Genomic DNA, 23,642 nt, shown 5'->3' with positions numbered 1-23,642 from the left:
ATATTACCGCCCTATTTATAACATCTCCCACCCCTCTTTGCTCCGCAGACTCCCCTCTACAGTCCCAGCCCATCGCCCAAACTCCGAGCGCTGTTAGGAAGCACCTTCCCTCTCAGCTGGGCCACAGTCTACGCTAGACTGTCAAGTGAGATTCAGCGGCTGAGCCGTGGGGCTCCTGTGTTCAGCCAGCGCTGCCTGGCAACTCTCCGTCTGTGCGCTCACGGGATTATCATACACACGTGCACTGACACACAAACATTTTTCCTTGAACGTTTCTTTTTGAAGTGGATGTGAAGTGAGCAGACTTACATTTTATGGAACTCGCGTTGTTTGTTTTTCGGTGTGTTGTTTCCGATTACAGATTTTTTTCTTTCCGTGGGAAATTGCATTGCCGTTGTGGTTTTCGCTTCACGTCGCATTGGTTTCTCGCATGCGATGGATCACACTTTGTTCGGCTGTCTGCGCAGCCCCCACGCCCCTCCGCAGGCCCTGCACCCTGCCTTCGCTCTTCACGGACGCTCTGAGCACCATTCCACCTACCCTGACATTTCCACCAACTCTGCCTCCTCCACCTGCATCATAGGTGGTTACCCAGGTGAGGAGGGGGGACTCTTTGGGGGACACGGCCACCAGCGAGGGCCACCCATCTCCCAGCAACACCATCATCTTCCCCAACCACAGCACACAGGTTGGCACATACCCCAGACGTCCAACGCCTCTCCGGTCAGTAGTCGCCTGGGACTGGGCATCTCGGCCCCTGATTCGGTATCTTCAGATGTGGGACCTGGGGGCCCGAGCCTTTGCGCCAGCACGCCGAGCTTCGGCGGAGGGGTGCCCTCTGGGGCCTCCTGTGTTCCTGGGGGGGATTTTGGGCGTCATACGATGTCGCCAGCCGAGGCGGAGAAAAGGAATAGTAAACGGAGAAGTGACAGCTCTGGTAAGAAATGATCAAGTTATCCTGTGAAATGTGGTGTCATTTTGAAAATTTGCTCAGGACTGTGGTTTGTCAAAAGAAAGAAATAATTGAATCATTAAAAAATGCATTTTGTAAAAATCCTTTTACTTAACATTATTATAAAGACATATTACATCAAGCCTAAACATTTTCTTGAAAATTTGATGTGGAATATCACATGCATGACTTGAATGAAGTTTTGTTAAGTTTGTAATGTAATTCAAAGACATGATTAATGAGTCACATTAAAGGAGTCACACACAAGCATTACTTGTGTTTTCGGAAAATGATTCTCCCACTGTTTGAAAATTGTGCTTTTGCATGCAAGTTTTGGCTAACATGCAGAGAAACAATTATTTCGACAAGCAAAAGGGCAGATTGTAACTCTTGTGTGGGCATTTAACTGCACACATGATTCACATTTGGCCTCGTATCTCCTCACTTTTTTGTCTACTACGGTTTAAAAAAAGAAGCCACGGGCTGAGAATTAGAACACAGACGCGTCTGTGTTGGTATCAAACACTGAAAGAAAAGTGTTAGATGTTTGGGTAGCTTGCTTTAATCGTTAGTTCTTGCATTTAAATCAGAATGAAAATATAGTCACTAATTTGTTACGAAATTTGTCTGAAAAGCATTTGCTGCAAAAAAAGATGTTTAATCAGATACCTATAAACAAATCACTCACATCTTTTTTGTGTCTTCTCTGCAACGGTTGTGTCTACTGTCAAAAATCACTTTATCAAGGCATAAAATGGATTTGTATAATCTTGTTACTTTAAAAGAAACTTTAAATACTTTTTAACCTTAAAACGAAGTTTGGGTCGACATGAGAGCCAACCCAATTTATTATCCCTTTCAAATCCAAAGATGTATAAAAATGGATAATAAAATAAACAATATGGTAAATGGAACAATTATTGTTGATAAAACAAAATGAACATTTGTTTACTTTCTGTCAGGGCACGAATCCTCCTGCTCTTTGAGTGCTCTAAAACAAACTGAGTGAAACAAACATTTGCTTTTCTATAAATCAATCTCTTAAAATAATTCTGCTGAAAAGATGCTGTCATCTGTGATATCAGTTGGCAATATTAATCACATGGATCGTCATACATTTGCGGAATAAATCTAGGATCAAATTTGCAAGACATTTGTCCTTAGTTATCAAACACACTTTACAGTGCAATGGAGATAACTGTATCGTTTTTAATAGCCTATATTTTTTTCCAAAATTTAGTTTATCAGCTTTGTGTATCTAATATCTAAGAACTAAAAAAACTAAAATCTATATTTGCTGTCTATATTTGGTCCAACTATTTTGAGCATTACAATATTTGTGATGCATTCACAAGTTTATAAAATACTCTGCTTTATGTCTTTATCATTTAAATGTACATCAATTAATTCAACAAGAGATTATTAAAATGCCTACACATTTTTGTTTGATTTATCCGAAGCACGTGCATATACTCCCACTTGACTGCACTATAGCTTGCATATCTAATAAAACAACACATGGCTGGTCTGGACAGAATACAACAGCGTATCGTGTATATTTTAATGTGGGCTTGAATAATATTCATGTTGGTTTTCTCTTTCGTTTCACCAATAAATTGCAACCGCAGTGTGTGTAACTAGAACGCTAAAGTAGAAGTATGAATTTTCATTTAACTGTAGTATTTCAAATCAGCCCTTCCACTCCTTTTTTTCCATTACTTTAGCTTTTTTTTAAAGAGAGATAAAAGGGATAAAAGTTAAGATGCGGGCCTAATTTCATGCCGAGAAGTCGGGAAAATGTTGACTTAACTCAGAACAGCTCTGTTCTCAAAAAGGCGCTTGTGTTGGTTTTTCTCACTCCACAAGCGCTGTGTTCAGCCCGCAGTAAACGTGCCTTTCTGCATTTGTTTTAATCGGATCCACATTCAGTGAAATACATTACGGCTATGTTACATTTGGGAATCCATTAAAAGGGCAAGAGAGGACACCATTTCAAGGGACGGCCAGATGCACAACTTGCTGTCATCAAGTGACATGTTCAGAGATACAATGTGGTCCGAAAATCTGAGAAGTTTTGCATTTTCTCTGATTTAAAGGGATAGTTCACTCAAACATGTTGTCATCATTTACTCACCCTCTTGTCATTTCAAACCTGTATGACTTTCTTCTGCAAAAACAATCTATTTTGTTGTTAACTGGCAACCAGTCAATTGCATTGGTTTTGTGTGAATGGATGCTGGCGCTGTTCAGTTACCAAAATATCTTCTTTTGTGTTCTGCGAAAGAAAATCACACTGGTTTGAAATGACAAGAGGGTGTGTAAATGATGACAGAATTTTCAGTTTTGGGTGAACTATCCCTTTAATTTAGAATAACTATTAAGTCAAAAGTACAATTGAAAATGCATATCAATTTCAGCATTTCATGGTACTTACTTTAAAGACATTGACTTCACCAATTTGTGCAAAATGTCATGTTATCACAACATGATCTGATATAGAAAGTCTCATTTCTTCTTCATTTTTACACAAAATCCTAAAATTTAACTTTTGAGATTTTAAATCCAATCTTATTAATAGAATTACAATTTTTTAGAACCCCAAAAGTCACCATCACCTACCTTAAGTGTGACTGGGCAACCGGTAAGCAAAACCATTTAATACCAGTCTGGCATGTGTTTATAGCCATCAGCTGCAGCAACGATTTGACACTTCATCTGAACATCCAGCGACAGTGAGACTTGCACAGTGCTTCGTGTTTAAATGATCAAATCCTAAAAGTATTGCTCTGGTTTGTAATGGCGTTGTTCTTAGACAGTCGGGTTGGTCTCTTCACTTGAAGATGGGGCATAATAAAAGTAACTCGATTTACAGCTGGCTTTTAGATCGTCTGTCAGATTAGCGCTATACTCGACACTCACAGATAAATAATCCCAAAACCTTTGTCGCCCCGTTGTGCCATTTGCAAGTCAGGCATGGCCTGCTTGTAACCAAACAGTTCTTGGCCACCACTGAATACCATAGTAGGAAAAAAAAGATTAAGAATGTAGGAAAACAAACAGTTCTGGGGCACTTTTGACTACAATTGTCATTTTTCCTACTATGGTAGTCAATAGTGGCCAAGAACTGTTTGGTTATAAGTAGGGCTGTCAAAAGATAAATCGCGATTAATCGCATCCAGAATAAAAGTTTGTGTTTACATAACATATGTCTATGTACTGTGCATATTAATACATACACAAGTATACATATTTAGGACATGTATTTATTTATATTTACCAATAATTGAAATTATATATAAATGTTTATTAATAATTAGATTTTTCTTAAATATATGCATGGATGTGTATGTATTAATAAATACAAAATTATTATGCACCGTAAACAGATAAATATTATGTAAACACAAACTTTTATTCTGGATGCGATTAATCGCGATTAATCTTTTGACAGCCCTAGTTATAAGAATTCTTCCAAATATCTTTCTCTGTGCTCATCAGAACAAAGACATTTATACAGAATTGGAACAACTCGAGGGAGAGTAAATGAAGACAGAATTTTTTTACTTCCTGATGTGTCAAAATATCAGAGGCAAATGTGGTTTTGGGGAATGCTGGTGAAATGTGTCACCTGTCTAATGTGACGTTTCCTTATTGACCTTTTGTGTATCCTATTTAAGATCTTCACGACTTGATGTAATTGAGCTCTCGCCCATCCCTTAAAATAACCACATGTATGCTTTTATGTATCCATGTTCTGTCACACACAAAGACATCTAAACCCATAGGGAAAGTACAATAATTCAGTGTTATTGATAGAAAAGAGTGAATTAGAAACACTCGACTGAAAATTGAGGTAAATAAAATAAGGAAATTTATTTTTACACATCTTCCAGTTATGTTTTGTTCCATATTAAAACTACAAGGGTACTGTAGCAAAATCCAATAACAGTCAAATTAACTCTTTGGAAAGTGCTGTGGTGAGAGCCAACTCATCGTGTGACTGTATTTACATGAAATGGCTGTATTGTAAAATATATTTGGAAGTATTTCACACTCTCCTCTGCTTACTTTATGACATTTCTGGCATTTCAACCTTCCAGTATTTTTTATTGGAGGGATCGCATTGAAATGAACATTAGATTGTGTTCGCTGGTTTCAAATGTGCTGCAGAATTTGACGTAGGTGTAGTTCCTTCGCAAAGCTTTGTGACTATAGTGATGTTTGTGTGTCATCATGGAGTGTATGGAAATGTTTTCTTTTATTCTCTTTCAAGAGTCCCAAGATGGGAATTACAAATCGGACGTGAGCAACAAGCCAAGAAAGGAGAGGACGGCGTTTACCAAAGAGCAGATTCGAGAACTGGAGGCCGAGTTCGCCCATCACAACTACTTGACTAGACTGAGGCGCTATGAAATCGCCGTCAACCTCGATCTCACGGAAAGACAGGTGAGACGGATGACCACAACCTCTACCGTACCTGTTCATCCATCATTCTGTCAGGTTTTAATTCGGCCTCGGTGCTTTTCTATCCAGCTGTGGCCATGGAGTGGGACTATTGTATTCCAGATGTTTCTAAAAGCTCTTTCTCTTGGCTGTAGTCAAGTAACAGGGAGAGGCAGAGGAAGTTTTGTCCGCTAAGGCGCTTCCGCCATCCCGCTCCGTCTTACAAATTGGTCTGTGCGTGGGAAGGCACTTCCTAGACATATGTGAAATAAATAGCACATGACGCTTTATATGGAGCTAAAGAAATAGGGGACGTTGGAACAGTTTGGTGCTTTAATGGACAACTATGTAATCTTATTAAATGTTTGAAGTTTATTGAGTGCTAAAAACATAAATGGTTGATCTAATGTTTGCTTGAATGGTTGACCTCGTGTTGCCTTGTTTGAAATGACATCATTGTCAAGTCATTCGAGCCTTCTCCAAAGCACCATTCAAAAGCTCTAAACGAGTTCTTGAATTTATATCCAACAAAATAAAAAAATCGAAACTTTCAGATTTCATCAGGCTTTGCAGCGTGCCCAGTATCACTCAATACAGTGACATCTGTGGTCTTAAATTATAATATATTCTCGAGGGAAGCATTCCCCAGGCTTAGAATTAAAAACCTTGCCACACGACAAGTAAGCAAATCTGTCTCCTGCAATGCGATCCTTGTGTGAACCTGCTGGGGAGATCTGCACTTTCGTGATGGCCGTTACTCGTAACATTATGACTTTCCAGTGGCCACCAACATTGCGCGCAATGGTCACATACTGTAACGGTCATAGTAAAGTCACACAGTCTTATTAAAATGACTTTTTACATTTATTGCATGCAGGCAGCACTACATTGATATTCCTGTTAAAAGGTTTGTTCTAAACGTTTAAGACTAAGAATTAAAGTTAGGCAATGAATTCAACCTTAATCTTTCAACAGACAGACATTATCGAAAGTTTGTTTTGTAGATAATTTACACGCTATACGGTGTGCTTTTAGATACAAAATTTGGCATTCAAAATCGAATAGATTTACAGGCAATGTCACTGTAAAATTTGAAATGTTTAATGGTGGTTTGTTTGTTTTTTTTGCATCAATTTGGCACATTAATTTACACTGAGCCGACAAACGTAAACTATGCGCAACATTACTTTTTTCCTGTCAAGCGAGTGCTGCTTCTCTAGCAAGCACTAGTAACCTTAAGTTAAAGGGATAGTTTCAAACCCGCATGACTTTCTTTCTTCTGCAGAACACAAAGAAGATGTAAAATGTAAAACCCTTGGTCCCCATTGACTTGCATTGGAACTGTGTCCATACAATAGAAGTCAATGGGGACTAACGATTTTTGGTTACCAGCATTCTTCAAAATATCTTCTTTTGTGTTATGCAAAAAAAAAGAAAGTCACACAGGTTTAAAATGAAAATAAGGTGAGTAAATGATGACAGAATTTTCATTTTGAAGGAACTATTCCTTTAATGCAAATCTACAGTATTTTGTGTCTGTATTTAGCACTTTATTAGTGACAAGAAGACGTAGGTTAACTTGAGTAGGTTAACATGCAGGTTATCTCCATGCCCGAGATGAGAATTGCAAACATTGCAGATATATTTTGGGGACGGCAGTCTAACAGTGCTGACAGTTATGAAACTGGGTGGCCCGTTGAATTACAGTGTTCAACCATGAAATAAAATCTTAAAATACCTACTTAATTAAGTCATGAGATTAGTTTCGTCATGAAACGAATTATTGTGCCTGCAAAGATTGTCTCTTTAAAAAAAGTGCTTTTGAACAAACGACGTAGGAAACAGGTAACACCATCTACGTTGGTACCTATATAAAAAAAACGACCTTAAACGACATTTTTTTAGTTAGAGTAAAATGGCTTCTATTCATTTCTGGTTAGTTTCTTTTTTTTACGTAACCCTCATCGACGACAATATAGCCAGCCAGAAATAAATTGTATGATGGCCCTCGGCATTGAAATGACCGTTTAAGAAACTGCTAAATCACCTTTCTGGGAAACGTAAACACTGGCTCCGACTGAACTTGCAAGGAAAAGACGGAAACGTTTGATGCCACAGAACAGTTGGGGCCAGTTTGTCAGCCCGCTATTGCTGATCTGGAAATAGCTGCCAGATACGAACTATTGGAAGCCGTGTTACCACTCATTTCCCAAGATCTTCACAGAAACATAATTCCAAACTGCGAATCATGCCTTAGAATAGCAGGCCGGTTATCTGATCGTATGGGGCATTTGCACCTGATAGAGGGATATTGGCTTACTGGAGTTTGGTGAGTCATGGCTAGACCGACCTCTCTTGCAGACCAGCCAACCACCACAGTAAACAGATCATGTGCTACAGCCGGGTGCTAATTTGCTGAAGATGATGTATCTTCTTACTTACTCTCTCGCTGTGTGCATAACTCGTATGTCTTTCTTTTCCGCTAGGTGAAAGTGTGGTTCCAGAACAGACGAATGAAATGGAAACGTGTGAAAGGAGGCCAGCAGGGGGCGGTAGCGAGAGAGAAGGAGCTTGTGAACGTTAAAAAGGGCACGTTGCTGCCCTCTGAGTTTTCGAGCATTACTGGACTCCATCATACGCCGGACTCGCTTATGAACGACGACAGCCACGACAGCGACCAGAGCTCTGAAAATGCTCACTTATGATGCCAAGAGAAATGGTTAGAGATTCAATGCTGTTCTTTGTTAGGGATTATGCAGAACAATCTGAGAAAACATGCGCACAAACAAGAAGTGCACAGGACGTTACTGTATGGAAGCAACGCACCCCATTCCCTTAAGGACGGGTCTTACGAGTGCCATTATGTGCCATTTAGTGACAGTGCCCAATAAACAAGTGCGCACCCCACTAATGCATGTGCATTTGGAGAATACAGAAAATCAGTGATACTCTAGGTCTTTGCATGTATTTTGACAGATGTTTACATAAATGTTCAATTTGTTTTAAAGGTGTCATTCTTTGGCTGTTTTTGAAGCTTTGATTATGTTTTTTGGGTGTTTATCAATGGATGTTCATGTTTATAGTTTCAAAAAATGCTTTATATTTCACATATTTCAAGTTTATTGTTCACCGCTGTCCCTCTTCTCAAAAAACGAGATTTTTTCCGGTTTCTAAAAAGTCCCTCCTTCCTAAACGCTCTGATTGGTAAAGCTGACCCAGTCTGTCGTGATTGGTTCCCCGCTGAGTTTGAAGATGTCCCACCCAAACCATATCAGTGAGCTTCCGCTTCTCAGGCTGTTGTGATTGGCCGGTCCCCCTCTCAGTGCACGTGCATTCATAAGCTTTGGCTTTTAACAATAAACAGTAACAATGGCGTCAACTTCACTTCATCAGTTAAACACATGCGGATCCATCGAAGTGTAACGGAGGTCTGCTAGTGCGCATATGTGCAAACATCAATCTTCGCGATTTTCTTCCTACTATGGCGAGGGAAATGACACCGGACCGATTGGCGTCAGACACTTATATTAATTAACCCTAATAACAGAAACGTTAGTTTGGCCTTTTCATATTGGATCTAAATTGGATAATAAAAAAGCAGATTGACCAGGAGACATTGCAAGCAGGACTTCAAAGGACGTTTCATAGAAGTGTTTTAGAGGTATGCGCACAAACAATATCAGTTACACAGAACAGCTTTCACAGCCGATGTTAAAGTCATGAAGCTGTTATTTGACCGTTGGTTCTCTTAGAATGTGTGTCGATGAATTCTTATTACCAGCTGTAGGACTGTGATGAAAGTGAAAGTAGTTTAGCGCGTAGCTCAGTTAAATGTTTACAATCTCTGAGAACCAAACACTACTCCAGCGGCTCCTCCTCTTCTCTGAGGAAGGCCTCGCCCCTTTTTTGGCGTATTCCTTTGGGCGGAGGTTATTCAAAAACTCGGAATAGTGACATCATGTACCCGGGGGGCTGTACAGTAGAGGGCTGTAGTCCAATTCCAGCCGTTCTCTGTAGTCCTTGAAAAGCGAATTCTGTTAAAGACAATGTTTCGCTTGGCATTGAACTTTGAGCTTTATCATTTTGCAGATATTATTTATGCTCTAACAGCAACATTACACACTAACTAAAGTTTGAAAATCGGCCTCACAGGGAAGGGCACCTTTAAATCAGGCTCTCCATGGACATTTCGGCACCTTTAAAAGCCTTTAAAGCCTTCTCTTTCACTTGAAAGGTGGAATGTAGCTGCATTACAGTATATACGATTGGTCAAATGTAATCCAAAACATTCCATTTTAAACTTGCATTGGATTGAACAAAGGTGTGTGTTTTGCACTGTCGCATTATGTGCCTTCATTGATTTCTACTGTATGTGCTTGTATAATTTTAATGTGATCCAAAAAAAAACCTGTTAAGCATGCAGAAGAAGAAAAAATGTTGCATTATGTAAATATTAGTATTCGTATGTCGAAAGATTTCACGGCTGTTTCGTATGCACACAATACCACATGCTTCAATAATAAACCTTTGTCATTTTGCCTAAGAAAATATTTTTCTGCTGAAAAAAATAAAATGTTCAAGGTTTCCATTACAAATATTACACAGAATTTTAAGTCTTGATTATCTTAAAGGGGAAAAATGATCATCATTTACTCACCCTCTTGTAGTTTTATAGCTGTATGACTTTCTTCTGCAAAACACACAAAAAACATATTTTGAAGAATGTTGGTAACCGAACAACGGAGTCCTTTGACTATATGGACACAAAAGCAATGCAACCGTGCTCCTTTGTTCGGAAACCAACATTCTTCAAAATATCTACTTTTGTGTTTTGCAATAAAAAGTGAGAAAACGATGACCGATTTTTTGTTTTTGGGCGAGTTATCCCTTTAAGTTCACTGGATAATAAAAATGACCACAACCAGGACCTTACAGAAGCTGAAATTTTGGGCCTCATCTAGCCGGGACCTTTTAACACTGTTGTTGTGTATTCAGCTGTTAGTCTAATTCGTCAAGAACACCTATAATCTCAGCAACCCTGAACGTTTAAAGATGAATGTTTCTACAGAGAACTCCAGAGAGCGTCTGCGACTCATCACCTTGATTATGAGAGTAAAATATGCCAAGGCTTGGAGAGGAGTTTACATGAATAAGTCATTATGAGGTGCAGGGTGCTGGATATGCTAAATTCAGCTTCTCCTTTAGGCAGGGTCAGGACTTCTGCCTTACGTCTGAGAGGTGAGGGAGCGAACGGATCATATTCGATTACAGAATCATGTCTGACATATTGTTATGGGCCCTTCTCGCTGTCGCTCCAGAGTGAGCGTGCATTCTAATTCATAATGAAAGACAGGAGGATCAAAACACGCCTGCCCGGTGAGAATGACTTTGAGGGTTATGCCAAAACAATCACTTGTAACTTAAACTCGTTTGGACTGAAGAAACCACTCAAATATATGTTGTTGGAATGTTTTTGTATCACCAAGGAGATTTATGGAGCGTCCTGCACAATGGACTGGAGAGGGGACATCTTTACTTCTTTCTCCTGGACCGGACCGTGCTGAAAAAAAAACCCAAGAAAGGTTTCCATTACAAATATTACAAAAATGTTTACCATCAAAACTATTACAAAAATATTTGATGTAGTGTGTTTTGGGCTTTATTCTAGTAGGTTTTAATGATGTTCTCTTGGTTCACATCTGTCAGATAACAACCCACCAACACATTAGATTAGATCCACAGACACCAATACAGCTTCCATAAAAACAATACAATTTACATTGCATTACATTTAGTAGTAGTAGCCTATTAAATTTAGTAGAATTTCTGTGTTTTTTCTATTGTTTTTACAGGAAATAAATGTTACAAATAAATATTGTATATAAATTATTTTGAATAAATAAAACAGCTTAACAACATTGGTGTGCTTTTGTTTCTTTCAGTAGGCTATATATATATATATATATATATATATATTCTGTACAGCTGTGGACAGGTTCTGCCCCTCTCTGCTGTTTTAATAGGCTAGTAAAAGCCTTTTTCAATTATAATTATTATAAAATGCAACTATTTAGCAGCATTTGTGTTTGTATCATTGTGGCAGTCTATACAAAATAAACAAACAATCGAATAATTAAATAGAAAACAGGTTAAAGGCGCAGTTGTATAATATTGTTTGTCATGCGTCATGTGATCGCGTCATGCCAATACCATCCATCTTCACTGTGATCACAAGTTCAAGGTCCAAACGCCTCTGGTTGTAGAAGTCCTGCGGAAAATAGCATCTGTTTTATCTTACAGCGAGAGCGATCTGCCAGTGATCTATAGTTTCCTTCTCGCCACCTTCACAAACACAATGGAGCGAGTGGAAGTGACAAACGTTACTGTTTCTCAGGGTGTTCGCATGCTGTTCAGTCTGATTACGCCAAACGAATCGTCATTCGCGACTCTGGAAGAGGTGCCGGAGTACGTCAATCAGGTGAGTGTGACGTCATCGCCACAGTTGCGGAGAAAAGGAAAATAACTACGAAACTACACGTAGACGACAAAAACAGTTCATGAATTCATCCATGAGTTCAGAGAGAGAGAGAGAGAGAGAGAGAGATGATGTATCTGTCGTTTGCCAAAAAGTAATGTCCTCATTTCTCTCTTTGTTTGGTTCTTTGCTTTGCTTGTGATACTCGTTCTTCACCACCAAGTGTGACTAACTTATAGGCTAAGGGTAACCCCACACGTGTTTTCTAAAAACAAATTAGTTAATGGGATTTAAGGGATGTTGCACAATTAATGGTGTGGTTTATTAATTTTTATAAACGTTCAAAAACAGTGGACAAAATGAACAGTTCCACCACCTGTTCAGGTTTGAGCCGTATGGTGGGGTGCTAGCTCCTTACATTTGATCAGACCCATGTGTGCGCTTTTGGTTTGGCCGCACTCGGATCAACACATGTTTGTTGTTTGAGGTGAAACACTCACATTTTTACAGGCCTCCATAAACACATGAATAGAGAAATTGCAATTAACCGCACAGCAGGAATCCTAATTGTTGTAATTCTGTCACAAACACACACTTGTTAAACTGCCTCCCTCACCATTTGTACCGCACTTTATTTGAAGTTTCTTTCTCTTGATGTGTGTGGGTGAGCCAACAGACATTCTCTGAGTTTTCTAATGTTTAATACACGGATTTACCCTTTACCATTTTATACATTTTGTCCCGTCAATTCACAGCAGGCTACTATAACTCAATATCATTTGTATCCTGTAACATGTCAGACGTTAGACGTATGATTAGAAGCATATTATTATATTGCTATGAGAAAAATGTAGGCCTTGAAACATTATCGTTCTGTAAGGAATAATATTGTGTATACTGTAAATTAAACCATTTAAACAAAAAATTTGTATTTTATGTAAAAAAACCCCGCATAGAAACTATAAAGCTATAAAAACGAACATCTGTTTCACGAATGTCATTTTTTCCCCGGTGAGATCTAAGTGCACAATACACTTTTATAACTATTAAGAGTCCCTCGACAGTTTTCACAAGTGTGAAATATGTTACAGCCTCGCTGTGGTTATTTTCTTGCTGTTTCTTGTTGTTTAGTTATATCAAATCATAAGTTAAATCAACTTTTTGAGTAAAACAATACGATTTTCTAAATGGTTCTTTCCACTTATATATTAGCTGTTGCTTTACTTATAGAACTATACATATATATTTTAATATGTATGTAAATTGTAAATAAGTTGAATTTCATACTGTCGGTTTTGAGTTAAGTTAAACAATAGATCTCTTTGCGCTAACAGCCTGCAGTTATAGTCGGCAGCCAGATGTGACCAGGTTAGGGGTTCCCAAGTGGTCTCCCTCGCCTCTGTTCACATGTACGCACACACTCTTCTCGCTCCTCCTGTAGATCTAGGCTACTCTAAACCGTTGTGTGTCTGTATGCGTGTTTACATGTCAGAAAGTGAGTCTCCAGTTTCACAGTGTAGAGAATGGCCTTTTGAGGCTTATTGTTGAGCAGCTCGTTTTTGATTGGTCTTCTGTGGTTTGTCTCAGGTTTTGATGAGTAATCCAAAGCCTGAAAATCTTCTTTGTATCCAAAATCCACTCGTGTAAACCATGAGAATCTCTAATTCAATCTCAGTTTCAATCCAGAAAGATCAAAATGTTACGGCAAAATTGACATTTAAATGTGTTCGTGTACTAGACGGAACAGTATTTCCAAACTCTGTCTGTCTGTCTGTCTGTGCTAGGCCACACCATATTTCGTTGGTTTGATTTTGTTGGAGATGGTGTTAGGATGGTTAAAGACGGACCGCCCTCACATTAAGATCAACGACTTCATTATGTCTTTGCAAGCCGGGATGATGTCACGTCTCCCTCAGTGAGTCAATAAAAAGTTTATTAAGTAAACTCTGGTTTACCTTTTATACAAAGAGTTACACATTGGTTATAGGTGCAGTATGCTGCACAACCTTCAGTAGGAAAGTATGTTATAGAATACAAAACCTAAGTTTGTAAAAGTTTAATTTTAAAATACTTTAAATTTGGTACTTTAATGATAATATTTGGCCGTCAAATATAAAAAGGGCTGTAAAAGTCCTTAAACAATGTTATTTTATGTTGCACTCTTGAATTACCCAGCCAACAGATTTTATAACATGTTTGACTGCTGGTTACCTAGCTGTATATTTGAAGTAATCCGACTTTTTTCCCAATCATTTTCTCAGGCTCGTGATGAGAAGTCTGGAGCTGTCAGCTTATATCTACGTCTGGAACAACTTCCGTATGTTGGAGCTTCCCTGGGATTCGGCTTGGACGTGGTGGCTTGCGTTTTTTGGTGTCGACATGGGATACTACTGGTTTCATCGATTCGTCCATGGTATGTGTATATTCTGCCAAGCGCGCTGTTATTATATCTAGCCGACTGTTTTAAAATGCAATGTTGTCAAATTTAAAGGGGAAGAAAATAACTTTTTTTTTGAGAAGATTTGATGAGTTTTGACCCCTTGTTTCTTCAATTCGTGCTTTTGCTCGTCTATAACTCCTTTTTGCTAAATATATTTTTATGATTCTGTGGAAACTGTAACTGTTGTAGGTGAAACACTCTTATTATGCAGCATGCAACTAAAATATCAATCTGTCATGATGTAGGAGTTTGCAAAAGGTGCATATGTTTGTGTAGCACGAGAGTTCCGGCCGACAGTTGTTAGACATGTGTCCAAACAGATCCCGGCTGTAATTTCTGAGTGCTGTTTTTCATTCTTCAATGGCAGCCGTTGCAGAACAGCATGGCCGGTAAACATACTTTCTTACCATGGATTGTAAATCTACTTCTCAACGGTTCGCTCTCTTCACATGATGGATCATATGCTGGTTAGAAGCAGATCTCCAGTTGGCTGGAGGATAAGAAAGCATAACCTTTTTCCATCTTGATTCCTGCCGTTTTGATTCGCCAGAATACAAACGTGACACATCGAGAACATTTATGAAAGCATGTTATCTGTATTGCTCATTGCACAATAATACCGTGCCCCCTGCCCTCTTCTGTTAAACAAGTAAACAAGCACACTGTGTCATAGGCCGGGGTGTGGACTTCAGTTCTATGGAGTAAAAACTGTAAAAACAGGCTAGCGGCCTTCTGAAGTATGCTTACCATATGCTACACCAATTCCGTCCATTTGAGATTTAATGTTGATACGATGGCGGGCCGTTTTTTAAATTACGCCTCTCCAGGCTTCGCTTCGACCCTTAAAAAAGTGATGAGGTGCTTGTGGCTGTCATGTTATGTTTTCCATTGTCCTGGGTTCCTGCTCAGACCGACTGAAATGTCATTTATGTCAGAGGTCTCCTGTGTCCAATTTGTTCTTTTTGAACTCGGAGGAAATTATTTGTCTCGTTTTCTGTTCCATCGCAGTCCAGGATGATTTTTTTGGATAACGCAGGGTTATAATTCATCTCTAAAGGCAAAATATCTTTAGACATGAAAGTCTTTCTTTTTCTTAAAGAGTTTAGAGTACTGTAGAATAGAAAAGATTAGCTGTTATACTTTTGCATTCAGGGATTGATATTGAGCAAAGATGTAGGAGTGCCAACAGAGATCCTGAAAGGTGATGTCATTTTGGAGCTGTCATTTTTGTCACATCACATATTTACTTAATGTTCAGCTGAAGATTTCAAAGTCTCACATCTGCCATTAGTGGGTACATTTATTTGAAAATGTATTTGTTATTGGATTACTAAATTGCATTACTTTTATGTAAAAATACCTTTTTATACTGATGACTACCTGTGTTAGATTTTTTTAAAATATTTGTAACAAACAGCCAGGTTGATGTCACTTACAATATTCAATATATGAGATGATTCTCTGCACTTGTGAAAAGCTATATTCCACATAAGGAATGCTCCGTGTGTGATCTGTAGATCTCATTCTTCGATATTATTGATGGTTTCAACGACCATAAATCTGTGAACACAAATGTTGTCATTAAACCATACGTCAGGCTTTGTTATATTAGATTTCACTACTGACCACTGACCATGGAGGTTAACTGCGGGTCTCTGTATAGGTTCATAGTTTTTTGCTAATGATCTCCAAATTTTCATACTCGGAGGGATGCTTTTGTCTAAAGCTCTATTCTTTTGAGGCTTACGAGCTATAAATCTTTATTTTAACATGAAAAGGCTATTTTCAGGGTATAACAGCAGAAATATGACCACCATAAAAGTATACTGACCCTAATTAGTGCCATTGTAAAATCTGAGCAATTTTTTGATCGTTTTTATGAATTTCATTTTCCCCTCCGCAGGTCAGGAACTTTAGAAAAGGGAAAAACTCACGATACTATGAAGTCTATTGCTTGTAGTGTATGCAACACAGTTCTTAAAGGGACAGTTCACCCAAAAATGAAAATTCTGTCATCATTTATTCACCCCCGAGTTCCAAATCTGTATGAATTTCTTTGTTCTGATGAACACAGAGAAAGATATGCTTGTAACCAAACAATTCTTGGTCACCATTGACTACCATAGTAGGAAAAATGACAATAGTAGTCAAAAGTGCCCCAGAGGGGTTTGCTTTCCTACATTCTTCAAAATATCTTCTATTGTGTTCAACAGAACAAATACATTTATAAAGTAATTTTTCCCATGGTAGTCAACGGTGGCCAAGAACTGTTTGGTTATAAGCATTCTTCCAAATATCTTTCTCTGGGTTCATCAGAACAAAGAAATGTATACAGATTTGAAACAACATGAGGGTGAGTAAATAAAGACAGAATTTTTGGGTGAACAGTTCCTTTAAGCAGTTTACCACAGCTGTCCCGAGCGACTTAACAGTTAAATTGGAGATTAATTTTAAGAGCTGTTTGTAAAGTAAGTGTTTGATGTAACCGTGTAATATCGTTAAAAATTCATATCCACATAAATCACAGTCGGTGTTTGGCTTCGTTAGCTTTTGATGTTGCCCAGGCGTCTGCTTCTGCATGAGCTATTTGCATGTGTCCAGTCAGCCCTCTTCTGTCATTCCCTGTCGCATTTTTTCCACATGTTGCCTTATTTTCCAGTTGCCTGCAAACCTTTATTGCAACGCTCGGTGGTGATTGGCCTTTCCATGTCTTCCTCTATAGCGATGCCACACTCGGCTGCAGCGAGGCTGGCTTTCCAACCGCACGCTCGGTTTTGGCAACGTTGGCCAGACGAGGTTTATGGTTTAGCCTGGACTAGGTTAATGGCCTTCTGGATCCTTTTACGCATCAAGATTTTTTCATCCCTAGTCAGAGAAGTGTATTAAAATAGCTGCGGTCCCCAGTGCAATATCGAGTGTAGCAGTGTCTGCAAGATGTGCTTGTGCATTAGATTGAACAGAGAGCCGTTTTGGTTATACGGCTGATATTTCAATTTTCTCAAGTCAGTGTGATTTGTTTGCTTGTTGTGTACTCTCACTTGTGTACAATCAGTAAACATAATCTGAGGCACCACACGCGCTGGCGGTGGAGGATCAGATGTGGCTGACTCGCTGACAGCAGTGGTAAATCTGTTTGCTCTGTCTCTCTCGTTCGGGCAGACAAACAGTGACTCTGGTCCCCATATGCTGCTATTTCCAAAGAGCTCCACCAAAACCTCAGCGTAACCCTCCATTCACGATTCAACTCTGAAGCAGCCCGGTGCACTTCTGACAAGGAGGTTGTGCTGCTTTAGGTCATCATCAAGTTTTCCCTTTTCAGACATAAATCATAAGGTTTAGCACAGTTTATGCCAGCTTAAGTGTGCTCTCATAATACAAAATGCTTTTTCTAATATTCACCCTTATGCCGACCCAAATGTATATGTCTTTCTTCAGCTGAACGCAAAGATTCTTTATCACCTTATGTCTATGTATATGTTTGACAGTTAATTAAACACGTGTGTTTCATACGCCTTAATTTGGTCCATTGTTGATTTTTCGCTGTGTAGCTGATATTAGACTTCTATAAACCCTGTACAGATTATTTTTAGCGTAGCGCAGGCATTTGACGCAGAGCGAGAACGGTTTTAATATTCATTATCATCTTAACTTTCACTTTCTACAACTGTGAATGCGCAGCTAAAGGAAAGAACGGAAAAATTGTGGGAGGGGGGCCCCTCGGAGGTAACTGGCCCCGGGGCCCTTTGACGTCGTAATCCGTCCCTGGACACTGGCGTTTGTCTTCTCCTTTACTCACCAACGCTGTGATGTCTGATCTCTTCCATATTGCCTTAACATTCAATATTCTGTGTAGACTTGAAATGGGTTAGATGCGTTTTGTTTTCTCAGCGGATTTGCGCGTATGATCGCGCATAGGATCAGCTCTGTACTATCGTGTCTCTTAACGCTTGCATGACACTAACGCAAAATAAAGACTTTAATGTGAATGTTTACACTGTGTGGATCATCCCCCATCTCCCATCTAGTGTATTATGCGTCATTCACCTTGTAGGACATAATAAATGTGCGAACAAGTGGCTGATATGAGGCGGCACTTCCGCAGCTATGCTAGTGAAGGGGGCGGGACTCTTCGGATTCTAAAGCGGATTTGATTGGGCAAGAACTTTGACGAGAGGCTGAAGTGTAGCGTGATGTCATGGAATTTCTAGATTTGTTTGAGCGCACGTGCCAGACTGTCAGTTTTGAACGGTTATATCTCATAAATGCGAATTTTGTCAACGCTTAGTAGCATATCAGTTTATTGATGTCCGTAAGGCTCACTCATTTAAAAAAAATGAAAAAAAAACTTTTGTTTTGATTTCCTGGATCTTTAAAATATAAAAAAAATTTCTCACTGTCTCTCATTCACTTCAGAGGACATTTTTGCTTCAGAGGACATTTATTAACCACTTTTACTATGGATGGATCTGCTTTTTGAACATTCAGCAAGATGGTACCTATACATGCACATAAAGAAAAAAGTTCAACTTTGTTTAACTAAAGAAAGGATTCAATATACTGTACACCTAGAATGACATGAGGATTTTATTTTTGGGTGAACTATTCCTACAGTGAACATAAAAAACTGAAAAATTCTACAATTGTACATTTTTCAATTTAATGTTTTATCTGATTTGTTATGCTCAATAATATAATTCCAATGAAACATGTTGTACTTGCATATCGTCACTGTCCTTCCGGAGGTCCAAATTCACAGTTTTTTGAAAAGACAGTACTTTTTAAATGATTCAAAACTGTTGTTTCAAGCACTTTCTAAGACTTTTCTTAGATATTTGTAAAACCCAGTGACAAACATACAGGGTGACTAATAATAACGATTTATGGCAAAAAATTAAAATAACAAATTATGGAGATACAAGGTTTCAGAAGGACAGCGGTGATATGCAAAATACTCTAGACGCTTTTTCACTTCTGGAACTCACTATATACCTGTCTGTAAATTCAACTTTTTTAAAAGCTCTGTGCTGATTAGTTTGGCTTAGCTTTGCATCCTGTTACTCATGCGATGTATGCCGTCTTTAGATTAATTGCATGTCCTGCAGGTCTTTGGAACAGACGACCCACTTGTAGGTTTGTAAAGCAATCTGCATTTCAGGTTCCTGAATCCCTCTTATCTTCCGTCGCTACATCCACATTTGAACAAATTTTAAGAAAATTTAGTTGGATGGTCCAATGAGAATGTTATCTGGCTTATATTCAGCCTCGATCGACCTACGTTACTTAACCTGGTGTGCAGCCCAACCGAACTGTTATAAGATGTACGGTAGAGGAGAATTCAGAAAAGGTTTTGGTGAAAACTACAGTAGATTGACTTACAGTATGTACATTACTCGGTAGCTAGACCTTTAAGCATGAAAGCGCTCAGGATGTGACAGTGGCATGCGCTTAGCGTTTACGCAGACAGCGGCAGTCGTCAAGACAAACGGATCGCGTCAATACCGCTGCAGGCCGTCCCAAAGGAGGCCTGGGACTGGATGTTATTGTTTTGAAAAGGAATCCTCTTGGTGGAAAGCGGCGGGGGCTAACCCCAGGCCACGGGGGCTTCATAAATCTTCTCCTGCCTCTGGAAGTCCCCGGCCGCGCAGGTTGGAGGGCGTACAAAAGAATCGAGCCGGTCAGGATGTGGGGCCAGGGCTCGACACGAGCGCCCCTGGGACACTGCAATAATATCAACAATGTCCAGCAAATCAGCCACTTGTGTCTGTAGGCGTGTGTGTTTGTAAGTGTTGGACGAGACTGGACCGAGCCAGTCTGAGGGATGTCTCGCTGTGCCGAAAGTTTTGCAGCCTTACAGGATAGAAACCAGCCACCTTGTGCCGCGCAAGATGGTGTGAAGCCATGCCCAAATTTTTCACATATACACATACTTTAAGAAAAGTTGTCATCAGGAGATTAAAGATGTGAGTGAAGACATTGTGAAGTATTGTGGTGACAGACTTGGGTTTGGTTGCCTTTGCTGACTGTTTGTGTTGGCATCTCCTACGAGCTGACAGCTTGTCCACTCAGCCCGGCCATTCACAGTTCATTGATAAACTGAGTGACATGGCACGCCGTCTCTCGCCACACTGAGGCTCGATGGCTCATTGAGATCCATGCCACCGTGATCTGATCTGAGGGCGGCACTAGAATTGGGTTACTGGGACTCTGCGTCAAACTGCACAGAAAATATTTCTATGCTAAAACGCATTATTTCAATGCACAAGTCGACAAAAACTTACCATTCATGTGCTTTGCCTTTTTTTAGAAATGGATGTTTGGAGTGTGCAAATGTTTGGCACATTAAAAATACATTCGACTGTTTTATACTTGGGATGTATTTTGTGTCTGGATTTCGATGGAGTAAAAGACTTGTATTGCTCTTTTGTTTGGTTCATGTTATAATTATTATTTCAAAGTTATTTCATTGGAGTTATGCAGCTTATTTATAAAAGTGTAAAACGCTGTGGTAAAAGTCATTTTCTGTGTGTTCAACACGTCACCTGTACAGCCCTCTCACCCAGTTCGTATCTATAGTTTAAGATGTAACGTAACCTAATTGTATGTGAATCTGTACCTTTGATTCTGTTCCTGTACTTTGTGTCTAAACCAGAGTTTATAGATAAGCATTTTATGAAGCATATCCGACAGTGAGCCCTGAACCTTGAGATGTGTTTTTTTTACAGTAGTTTTAATATTAATGATTTGTTATGGGAATTTCATGGCGTTGCTTCAATTTCACCAATTTGAAACTTGAAGGCAAAATGACTAAAAAGGTCTAAATGCAAGGCAGTTTTAGTTTGACAATACCATAATATACTACGTTATACTATGGTCTAACACTTGTACAGAAATGTTTACTGTGTAAATGTGTACAAGAAATGTCTACTGTAAAGTATTGTAATTCTTTGTTACTTGTAATCTGTCATACTGCCATGTTGGTCGGGACTGAAGATTTTCACCTACTGTTGCACTTGTGTATGTGGTTGAGTGACAATAAATAGATTTAATTTGATTTGTATTTACTGTGTATTTAGTTAATAAAATGTTGAACCTTGAATCAAAGTGCGTATATAAATATTGGGTGATGTATACAGCCAGTTGGTTATCACAAAATTAACACGACAGGGTGTCTAAATAATAAATAGATATTTTATTTCATTTCATTTTATTGCTGCACAGCTCTACTGTACATTTTCAAATGAATAAATGGACATACAAATACTTATTCAAGTTGAGGAAAAATTGAAGTTATATGTTAAAAAAGAAATCAGATGTATGATAGTGGTCATTATGTAAACAACAATTGACCACAGAATGCAGTGATTGACCAATCAGAATCAAGCATTACAGAGGAATAAAGTGGATGTGATTTTTTTTTCAATATAGGGTGTTTGATAGGTATGGTGCAATGTGAATGGTCTCAGTTTTTATAACAGTAGATAAGTAAAGATAATTGTTATCACAAAACATCCATCTCTGTACGTCTTTCTGTGATTTCTCTCACCGAGCTCACTCTGAGACCCAAGTGTTTCTCTTTCCATTTATAGTACACTCTGCTTTCTTTGTAACCAAATGCTGTTCGTCCCTGTATTCTTGAGAAAAGAACAGATCTTCCATGTCTGAGCAGACTATGGTCTTCAAGCATGATGGGAAAGTCTTCTCTGTGGCATTGGTTCTCATCATTAAAGCTCTTCCCCTCTGAATACTGCCTGCCAAACTATGCGGCATCCAGCCGAGCCCGGCGCACAAGGACACAGATTGCAATGAGGCCTAGCTGTACATACTTCCTACCGGTGACACCCAACATCAATCTTACACCGCTGTGCCCTGGCTCGCATACTCGCAGACAATGACTTGAATCTATGCAGGTGTGTTTTAAGCGAAACCTCTGAATTTATCTCTTGATTTGACTGATGTAGCAAACACCGAAGAACAGTATGCTATTTTATAGCAATGTTAGCTCTCGCTAAAACTTGCGGTGTGAGTATTCTTTTAGGTTTAAATGCAGCTTAATGCAACTATAAATGAGCCATTTGCAGTATGATTTCTCAAAAACGTTTAAGCACCACCTTAACTTTTCTCTGCCGTTTGACAACATTGGCTCGACCAATAGCTTGAGTTTTAGGACGGGATCTGCTTCCTGACCAATGACAACCGTGAACGTCTCTTCTTGGGCCTGTTATCTTGATTAAGTGGCCTGGTTGATGGTGTTTTCTCAATGGAGAACTGCAGTCTGGTGATTCTAAGGTCTCTGCGGTGCGCCATTGGCCGAGAGAAACGCTCTGTTCTTACGGTCTCAGCATGATGTGTTTGTTCAGCTGGATCACGGCATTTCACCTGGAACTTCACCAGCTCTCAGATTTGATGGACCTCACACCCGAACAAGAACTTTGAGCATCCTAGCGTGAAATCATAAAGAGATTTGAATATTATATGCAACGTCAAGCGTCAAATTTGTAAATGAGGTTGCAAAGTGGTGCTGGAAGCATTTGTTTTTCTTGTTTGCATTTGATGTTGAAGAACATTTTTGTTTGCTAGAGTTTTACAGTCACTGGGATTTTGTGGACATTTACTTATTTTTATATAAGTAATATATTACTTATATTTATTTTTATCAGGCACAAGTTAAAGGTCTAATGTGTAACTTTTTGGAGGATATATTGACAGAAATGCAATATAGTGCACATAACTATATGCCTTCAGAGGTGTATAAAGACCTTACATAATGAAGCGTTATGTGTACATACACCACGGGCAAAGAGTATGCCAAGAGGCGAAACTCTGGTGCTTTATGGGAAACAGCCACTAGGTGGCGCTTCGGTAGCGCGGCCGCCATTTTGGGGTGAAAATGCCAGCTGGACAATAGAGGGTATGGACGTGTCGTCACTTTCATCACTTTACCACGTGAACACCAAGTGAGCACGCCATTGCGCACCCCCGTGGGTGGCAAAACACAAAATGACTGCTTACAATATCAGGAAACGCAATTCCGCACAACATTTCAGTGTCCAGGAATACCTGATTCCTTTGGAAGTCGTAGGGAAGTCCTGAGGATCACCGTCGAGTCCAGTTGCTTGTAATTTCAGCAAATAATTGCGTGGTTTAGTCCCGGTTTCTTTGTTTTTCCTATTCTGCTCAACCATCTTGTTGGGTGTTTTGCCACCCAGGGGAGCGTGTCCCAGGGCGTATCCCGACATGTGCACGTGGGAAAGTGACGTCAATGCATCAATTTTATGACACCTACAGTAAATGTTGTATTGTTTTATATACGTTTTATGTTATCAGTTGTAGAA

General features: G+C 39.2%; 2 protein-coding genes across 2 annotated transcripts in view; both read left to right on the top strand.

Moving 5' to 3' along the window:
- Positions 1–122: 122 nt before the first annotated feature.
- meox2a (mesenchyme homeobox 2a) lies at positions 123–9,931 on the top strand. Its single transcript, XM_057351373.1, has 3 exons — positions 123–937; positions 5,226–5,398; positions 7,882–9,931. The coding sequence occupies exons 1-3, from the start codon at positions 436–438 to the stop codon at positions 8,098–8,100; spliced, it is 894 nt and encodes a 297-aa protein (XP_057207356.1). The 5' UTR covers positions 123–435; the 3' UTR covers positions 8,101–9,931.
- A 1,711-nt stretch (positions 9,932–11,642) lies between these two features.
- agmo (alkylglycerol monooxygenase) overlaps positions 11,643–23,642 on the top strand; it is a 31,747-nt gene continuing 19,747 nt past the window's right edge. The window contains exons 1-3 of the mRNA XM_057351471.1: positions 11,643–11,873; positions 13,655–13,785; positions 14,132–14,283. Coding sequence (XP_057207454.1) covers positions 11,751–11,873; positions 13,655–13,785; positions 14,132–14,283 — 406 coding nt within the window. The 5' untranslated portion in view covers positions 11,643–11,750. The remainder of the gene's footprint in view (positions 11,874–13,654; positions 13,786–14,131; positions 14,284–23,642) is intronic.

This window comes from Triplophysa rosa, linkage group LG14 (genome assembly GCF_024868665.1).
Source record: "Triplophysa rosa linkage group LG14, Trosa_1v2, whole genome shotgun sequence".
Classification (NCBI taxonomy): domain Eukaryota; kingdom Metazoa; phylum Chordata; class Actinopteri; order Cypriniformes; family Nemacheilidae; genus Triplophysa; species Triplophysa rosa.
Note: the sequence above shows the minus strand (reverse complement) of the source record. Positions and strands in the feature narration are given on the sequence as shown.

Coding starts and splice junctions, on each gene's coding strand:
- meox2a (XM_057351373.1), top strand. CDS start 436: ATGGATCACACTTTGTTCGGCTGTCTGCGCAGCCCCCACGCCCCTCCG. Junction 938..5,225: donor ACGGAGAAGTGACAGCTCTG/GTAAGAAATGAT, acceptor TTCTCTTTCAAG/AGTCCCAAGATGGGAATTAC. Junction 5,399..7,881: donor TCGATCTCACGGAAAGACAG/GTGAGACGGATG, acceptor CTTTTCCGCTAG/GTGAAAGTGTGGTTCCAGAA.